The 9,238-nt window shown below is 35.1% G+C and overlaps 1 protein-coding gene across 1 annotated transcript in view; it reads right to left on the bottom strand.

The window, feature by feature from the left end:
* Positions 1-7,301: 7,301 nt before the first annotated feature.
* Positions 7,302-9,238, bottom strand: part of ACOT12 (acyl-CoA thioesterase 12) — a 72,044-nt gene continuing 70,107 nt past the window's right edge. The window contains 1 exon segment of the mRNA XM_074282050.1: positions 7,302-8,942. Within this exon segment, the coding sequence (XP_074138151.1) occupies positions 8,799-8,942 (144 nt within the window). The 3' untranslated portion in view covers positions 7,302-8,798.

Genomic DNA, 9,238 nt, shown 5'->3' with positions numbered 1-9,238 from the left:
ACTTTATAAGACAATTAAACATCATTATAGCTCAACCCCCTTATTTTCCAGATGAAGAAACTGAACCCTAGAGAGTGTGACTTAAATATCAGCTCACATTTTTGGAACTCTTTAATACCTTTCCTCCCCATGTGTTGCATTGACTTGCCCACTTCATGGCAGAGTCAGGACTAAAGCCAGGTCCTTCCTTCAAGTTCTAATAATACCCCTACTCAAATATCTGATTTTTGTTGTACTTGTTGCTAGTATAAGCACTATTTCTGCTGACACAGATCATAATCTCCTTTGCCTTAGGCTGTTCCTAAAGCCTGAAGAAAGTTCATTTCTATGCTAGTTCTCCACTGGTGACTGATGATCAGTCACTTGACACATGAACTCAATGTCTATCCTCTAAGAACTAACCTTTCTGGCTTGTAGAATGTGCCAAATCTGGGTCTTTGCTGGCTTAGCCTTGGAGAATTGAGGGGTGTCAAGAAAGGACTTGAGTGGAAGCCTACCTCACTACTTCAGTAGAAAATACCTGTGCCCATTCTTTGCAGATGATATGATGGTATACTTAGAGAACCCCAGAGATTTTAATAAAAAGTTATTAGAAATAATTCACAACTTTAGCAAAGTTGCTGGATACAAGATAAATCCACATAAATCCTCAGCATTTTTATACATCACCAACAAAATGCAACAGCAAGAAATACAAAAAGAAATTCCATTCAAAACAACTGTCAAGAGTATAAAATATTTGGGAATCCATCTACCAAAGAAAAGTCAGGAATTATATGAGCAATATTATAAAACACTTGCCACAAAAATAAAGTCAGATTTAAATAATTGGAAAGGCATTAATTGCTCTTGGATAGGCCAAGTGAATATAATAAAGATGACAATACTCCCCAATCTAATCTATTTATTTAGTGCTATACCAACCAGATTCCCAAGAAACTATTTTAATGACCTAGAAAAAAATAACAATTCATATGGAAGAATAAGAGGTCGAGAATTTCAAGGGAACTAATGAAAAAAAACTCAGAGGAAGGTGGTCTAAGTGTACCTGATCTAAAGCTATATTACATAGCAGCAGTCACCAAAACCATTTGGTATTGGCTAAGAAATAGACCGGTAGATCAGTGGAACAGATTAGATACAAAGGACAAAAAAGGGTACATCTATAGCAATCTAATCTTTGACAAACCCAAAGATACCAACATTAGGGATAAAAATTCATTATGTGGAAAAAACTGTTGGGAAAACTGGAAATTAGTATGGCAGAGACTAGGCATGGACCCACATTTAACACCACATACTAAGATAAGATCAAAATGGGTCTAAGATTTAGGCATAAAGATAAAAATCATAAATAAATTGGGGGAACATGGGATGGTTTACCTCTCAGACTTGTGGAGGAGGAAGGAGTTTGTGTCCAAGGGAGAACTAGAGATCATTATTGATCACAAAATAGAAGGTTTTGATTACATCAAATTAAAAAGCTTTTGTACAAACAAAACTAATGCAAACAAGATTAGAAGAGAAGTAACAAATTGGGAAAATATTTTTACAGTTAAAGGTTCTGATAAAAGCCTCATTTCCAAAATATATAGAGAACTGACTCTATAAGAAATCAAACCATTCTCCAATTGATAAATGGTCAAAGGATATGAACAATTTTCAGATGACAAAATTGAAACTATTTCCACTCACATGAAAGTGTTCCAAATCACTACTGATCAGAGAAATGCAAATTAAGACAACTCTGAGATATCACTACACACCTGTCAGATTGGCTAAGATGACAGGAATAAATAATAATGAATGTTGGAGGGGATGTGGGAAAACTGGGACACTGATGCATTGTTGGTGGAGTTGCGAAAGAATCCAACCATTCTGGAGAGCAATTTGGAATTATGCCCAAAAAGTTATCAAACTGTGCATACCCTTTGACCCAGCAGTTCTACTACTGGGCTTATATCCCAAAGAAATACTAAAGAGCAGAAAGAGACCTGTATGTGCCAAAATGTTTGTAGCAGCCCTTTTCATAGTGGCTAGAAACTGGAAAATGAATGGATGTCCATCAATTGGAGAATGGTCGGGTAAATTATGGTATATGAATGTTATGGAATATTATTGCTCTGTAAGAAATGACCAGCAGGAGGAATACAGAGAGGCCTGGAGAGACTTACATCAACTGATGCTGAGTGAAACGAGCAGAACCAGGAGATCACTATACACTTCAACAACAATACTGTATGAAGACATATTCTGATGGAAGTGGAAATCTTCAACATAAAGAAAATCCAATTCACCAGTTGATCAATGATGGACAGAAACAACTACACCCAGAGAAGGAACACTGGGAATTGAATGTAAACTGTTTGCACTACTGTCTTTCTACCCAGGTTACTTATACCTTCGGAATCCAATTTTACTATGCAACAAGAAAATTGAATTTACACACTTATATTGTATCTAGGTTATACTGTAACACATGTAAAATGTATGGGATTGCCTGTCATCTAGAGGAAGGAGTAGAGGGAGGGAGGAAGGGGAAAACTTGGAAAAATGAATACAAGGAATAATGTTGTAAAAAAAAAAAAATTACTCATGCATATGTACTGTCAAAAAGAATTATAATTATAAAATTAATTTAAAAAAAGAAAGAAAATACCTGTGCCCTCCAAAATCCTCTGTGCCATTCCAAATGCTAAGATTGGTATATTACTTAAATATAATATTCAAGTGCTTAAAATAAGCACATTTCTCTTTTTAGTTCTTAAAATGAACAGGGGTTACCTGAAGGACTAAGGTGAATGAGCAAGGTCTGGGCAAGAAATTGAAAGGGGTTCACATTTTTGTGGCACTTTAAAAATACTCATTTTACTCTCACATTTCCATGCCCTGGTAGAAGATATGTAATACCCTTATTTTACACATTAGGAGGCAGACATGATGAGTTTCCTGAGGTCTCACAGCTAGTAAGTGACAGGGCAAAGTTGAATCATGGTCTTCTGTTTCCAAACTCAGTACTTATATCCAGTTTGATAGCAAAGCTAGTAGGAAACAATAAGGATTGTGTTCCTTTTATTCCTATACTTACACTTAAGGAATGGTCTAGGATTGCTAATACTAATGAGTATCTAAAAAATGGAGAGCAAATAAGTTTTTTTCTAAGAAGAGAGAGAGAGCTGCTATAAAGCTACTCCTTGGTCCTTTCCCCTAAGTATGTGGTCTCCCTCCTTAGAATCAAGCAATCAACATTAAGCAGCTACTAGGTTCCAGGCATTGCCCTAAGCTGGAGGGATACAAAAAAGAGGTAAAAGACAGCTCCTGCCAGTAAGCAGTTTACAATTTGGCTAATTTAGAAAAGGAAAATGTAAAATGTCAGATGCAATATGGGAAAACTAGTGGAGTAGGAGCACTAATCTATTCTAGATTTGGAACTATGCCCAAAGGACTACAAAACTGCATGCCCCTTGATCCAGCAATACCATCACTAGGTCTGTAACCCACAGAGATATTTTTTTTTAATATAAGAGGACTTATATGTACAAAAATTCCTTTTGTGGTAGCAGAGGATTGAAAATTGAGTGGTTGATTATCAATTGAGGACTGGCTGATGAGTGTATGATTATGATAGCATACTATAAGAAATGAGAAAGATGATTTTAAAAAAATTAGAAAGACTGAACTGATGCACAATGAAGTGAGCAGAAACCAGAAACTTGTGTACAATAACAGCTATCTTGTATGTTGATCTACTGTGAATGTCTTAGTGAAATAGAGTTCCAAGCCATTTCTGAGTTTTGAAAGAATTAATGGGAATGTGAATTCAGATAGAAGCATACTTAGTTTTCTTTTCCTTTTTTTCCCATTTTCTTTCACAATATTGCTAATGTGGAAATTAGATTTTTATGACTACACTATGTAGTTATATATTACACCAAATTGTTTGCTTTCTCAGTGATAACTCAGAACTTCAAAAAATAAATATTAAAATTTTTTTCCATGTAATTGAAACAAATTTTAAAAGTGGTTTTAAAAAATCTTACAATCTACTGGGGGAGATAACATACAAACATATATACAAAGCAATCTAGACATAGAATAAATAGGCAGTTTTTGCCAGAAGAAAGGCTTCCTATAAAGTTGGTATTTTAGTTGAGACTTAAAGGAAACCAGAAAGATCAGTAAGTAAAGTGGAAGAGGAAGAACTTTCTAAGTATGGGGCACAGCCAGAGAAAATGCCCAGAGCTAAGAAATAGAGTCTCTTATTTATGGAACAGCCAGGAGGTCAGTGTCACTAGATTAAAGAGTACCAGTCAATGTAATGCATAAGAAGACCTAAAAGGTGGGAGGGGGCTAGGTTATAAAGGGCTTTAACCTCCAAACAGAGCATTTTGTATTTGATAGCCATTGGAGTTTATCGAGTTAGTGGAGTGATGTGGTGACATAGGAAAACCACTTTGGCAGGTAAATGGAGAGTGCATTGGAAGGGGAAAGATGAGGTGAACTTCCCAGCAGCCTGTAGCAGTAGTCCTGGTGTGAGGTGAGAAGAGCTGGCCCCAATGAAAGGTGGGTCAGAGAAGGGGGAGTATTTGGGAGATAATGCAAAGGTGAAATGGACAGGCGCTGGAAACAGTTTGAAGTTTGCTTTAGAATGTGTAACTCCATGGCCTAGAACTCTTAATGCTTAATAGTCTTATTCGTGCATTCCTTGGCAAAGGATAATGAAAGCTAGGCTGGTAATTGGGTGCTAAAGGAAAATCAAAATGGAAGAAGGCTGTTGTTGTTGTTGAAGTGTCCCATCTTGTGGCCTTAGGGCTTAATGTGCATACATAGTTACTCAATTTGACAAGTTACCAACCATCTGCTCTGTGTACTTGGGAAGATAAATATGAAAAGTCTTACTCCCTGCCATTATGGAGCTTGCAATCTAATAGTGGAAAGAAGAAATCTATGGGATCTTTTTCTGGTAAGATGGATCCATATTATGGGGAAGGGATGAATGTGATGACATTTTCTTTTTTTTTTCCTTTTTTTTTTTTTTTTTTTTTTTTTTTGATGACTTTATTTTAGGGAGAATAGGGATCAGCAAATTAAAAGCTTTGTTTCTGCTTTCAAAACTTGTTCCTTCTATGTGCTAGTTAGCATAGCAGTCCCTGAACTTCCTACCAAAATCTGCTGTTCTATTTATTACCTTTCAACTCTATAAATGGTCAATTTCAAGTTTCAAAAGCTATTATAGTATTAATCATTTTTTCTACTCAAAAACTTTACCTTGTAGCTATGCTTTTTTAAATACACAGGTGTACATATGTATTGTATAATTCCAGGAATATATACCAGTAAGGTTTTCCAAATTTATTTAAAAGTTTATAATGATTCTGACTCCTGGATGATGATCTATGGAAAGATATTTATAAGTGAAAGAACAGAAGAGAAAAGGGTTGAGAGGATCCAAGAAGAAGGGATGCCAGGAACTCTAGAGAAATTAAGAAGCATGGAGACCAAAAATAAAAGGCCTTCAAGATTTAACCATTAAAGAGATCATTGGTAATTTTTGGAGAGAGCTGTTTCAGTTGAATGAGACCAGAGAGAAACAATGAGAATCATTAATAAAACCATATGAATATGGCTATAGACATCAAGGAATATATGAATACATTGAATTATCGCTTTGGTCAAAAGTCATTAAATGCATGTAAAAATATAAACCATATTCATTTATCTACCATAGTTGGGGAGACATAACACAGTTGAGAATCAGATTTTTTTGAAATCATAATTTTCATCCCTGTTTGCATTGCAAAGTAAGGTAGTAGACAAAAGGCACTAACCAGATCATTGGTACTAGCACAAGCAGGTATTAGGGAACAACGTCCAGGAGACACAGAAAACATACATTAAGAATACCAGGCCATAGCAATGTAGTCCATTTGACCAAGAGTAGAGGAATTTGGTGTCCAGAACACCAGAAAGTTTGGTTGCTTTAAGAACTAAAAAGAAATACTAAAAATGGCATGCCTCATGCAAAAAGTTTTTAATGTCAGGTTAGCAAAGTCCCTAATAATTTGGATAGACATTAAATCAAGGACTCCTGCTGTCTAAAATCTAAAAAGTAATAACCTGTAACTTCAGGACTTACAACTGCCCTTTTGAGTTTCATTTCGGCCCACTGATGGGCAGCTAAGCTGCCAACTGAGCTGCATTGTTTGCTCAAGAATTTGGACTTTGGGGTGGAGGTGGCAGAGATTTTAAGCATGCACCCATGAAAAGAACATGTGAAAGTTGGAGCTGTTGTTGAATTATACCATGACTATGACTTACTAAATTTTAATAATACTGTTTTAAGACCATATGAAACAAGGCATCTTGAGCACATTTAAAATGGCTCCTTCAGCTGTCACTGTCACTTGTCTCTGCTGGGCTTCTTTAAAACTTAAGTGACTAAAGTTACTACTATAATTATAAGCCCAAGAACCCTAAAAGAAAGGTGCTTTGTTCTAATTTTCAACTAAATCCTAAATTAGGCAGCTTACGTCAAAGGTTTAATAAACTCTAATGATGTTAAAAAATGAGACTCAGTGTTAAGTCCTTCCTGACCCTTTCTGAGAAGGATTCAGTTGTATGTATAAACATAAAGCCTTTTAGAAAGAATAAAAAAGTAGTTTTCACTATTTGGGGCCAGAAAGAAAACTAGAAAGAATTCTTTCAGTCTGGGATATGAGGAACTTAGGATCAGAATGGCTGGAAGGATTCTGATTTGGCCTCAAAATCACAAAGAAGGAGCCATCCTTTGTTGTTAAGGACTATATTAAAGGCTAGAATTGACAGCATCTTTACATCTGAGAAATATCAAGCTGAACTCACACTGTACAACTAACCAAACTTTTACAGTCTTAAAAAGGCTTCAGAAGGTGCAAACCCAAACACCATATTGTTGTTAAGGGCAAGCAGACAGTATTTGGAAATCTCAGTTGTATGGGCCATCTGACAGTATGAGAGGGCTAAAAAAAAAATACTGCAATATAAATTTGTGGTCTAACTGCCCTTATATTGCTAAGCTTACATTTTTCCCTATTATCAAAAAGCAATCTAAAAAGCCATTGAGATTTTTTGGGAAAAAAATTTTCAGTTACTTTCATTTTATATTTCCATATAAATCATTTCTTATTTTCTGTTTTTCTCCTAAATTTAATACATATACAATGATTTTAGGCTTTATGGTCACTATTCCATTTTTTAAAAATAAATCCAGAAAAATAGCTTTGGATAACCATAGACTTTATTTATAAAAGCCCTATTTTGGACATACCAAGAGAAAATTAAAAAAAAAAAATTAGAACAAGTTTATATTGGAAAGATATGAGAGAATGGAGATTTTGAAGGGATAGACTATAGTGGCAGAATACTAAGTTCTGAGTTCAAGTAAAACTCAGGTAAATGGTTCTTTAGACCTCAGCTTTGTAAACTGTGGCTCATGACCCCATGTGGAGTCTCATAACTGAATGTGGGGATCATAATTTGTTATCATTAAATTTTATTTGTATATCTATTTTATGTGCCTGTATACCTAGGGTCACATAAAAGTTTCTTGGATAAAAAGGGTTGTGAGGGGGGAAAGTTTAAGAAACCCTGATTTAGACTGCAGAAAAATTCTCCCAAAGAGGAGGCTCACCTAGAAAGGGCTGATTTGCCTTTAGGACCTATCCAATTCATGGATAACTAGACTAGAAGAATGAATGTCAAAGAATAAAGTGCTAATATAATAGTTCTGAAAGAAGAGTTCACTTAATGTTCTTTTACCCCTCGATATCACATTTTGCAGGTACTTTACATGTATATATAGCAATAGATACTAAATTGATCAGCCACCTTGAATATATATTAAATGACACCAGTAAGTAGTTCCTATTACTGAAATTGATTGAATTCCATTATGTTTTAATGTCCTCCTAATTTCAAGCTTTAAAAGTGTAATACATCTTGTCAGATGCTTCTGACATACAGGCACCTGCTGTTCCCATGAAACAATGTCATCCTATTAATCAACTATTCAGTTTCTAACCAGTCTTCATTTTAAGTTTTCCAAAGATGTAAATTGTGCACCAGTCACACTATTACAACCATTTAGTTCTTTAAAAAAAAAAATTTTAAGAGCCCCTTTTCTGATTCTATATCAATTTACATAACATATAGATAATACTACATAACAGTCAACTCTCAGTTATCCAAGCCACCAGAGGGAAGCATGATGGATCTAGTACAGTGTACAAATAAATAATCATTTAAACCTGACCTTGTAAGGTACACTCCACTAAAGATCCACTCTGGTGCTTCACTGGGATACTAAAGTGATCCTAGATTTTAGAAGGCTGTGTCAGCAGATACCACACTTTGGCCACTCTTTGTAAGCTGTAAAGTCTTTCATATGAACCTATGGAAAAATGGTGCATCTGTCATCCAACACTGGAACAGCTAAGGTTAGAAAGAGTCCTCGCTAGGGGCTTGGCCACAGCAGTTCATCAAACTATCTGGTGAGATGGGGATGGTTGTGATTGATACAGGTGAAAAAAAGGCCCACACCCACAAAATCACTGATCCCTGAAGTGCTGGAATGAATTTTATGATTTTCTTCAACATCACCTGATTCCATCTTATTTAGACTAATATAAAAGTTAATTCCTTGGCCCACAAGCCTATTAGATGTCAGGAAGAAGTGGACTTGGAATAAAAAAACTGCTGCAAGTAATCCACAAAATGTATAATTCACAAACAGACCACTGAGAGCTGTACTATTTAAAATATTATTTGTTTATAAATGTGTCATTAGTTTCTTCTATGAACTGGATACATGAAGCAGCTGTTTCTTCAATGGACCTTGACCAGCCACCAATATTTCCAGCAAAATAAGGCAGGGTGCTAGAAGAAATTTGTATCAGGTATGATACCTATTGCAAAAAGAAAGAAAATATATATATATAATCTATCTTGATGTTTTAACTGAATTTTTATAAAATGGAGAATACTTTAACATAGAACATCTTGTTAGGATTTATATCTCTGGTGGGGATGAGGCCATAAACTGACCTGTTAAGGTCAGTTCTGGGATGCATCTAAGAATTATATGATCAAGATCTATAAATAACCGAAATCACTTGTAAAAAATTCTTTTTCAATTAGCAAGTCTGTTTTCTACTCCCTCTACCTAATTTTTTAAAAAAGAAAAAAAAAAAACCTCTTATAA

This window comes from Sminthopsis crassicaudata, chromosome 1, assembly GCF_048593235.1.
Source record: "Sminthopsis crassicaudata isolate SCR6 chromosome 1, ASM4859323v1, whole genome shotgun sequence".
In the NCBI taxonomy this organism is placed as follows: Eukaryota; Metazoa; Chordata; class Mammalia; order Dasyuromorphia; family Dasyuridae; genus Sminthopsis; species Sminthopsis crassicaudata.
The sequence above is the reverse complement of the archived record's forward strand: the minus strand, read 5'-3'. Positions and strand labels throughout refer to the sequence as shown.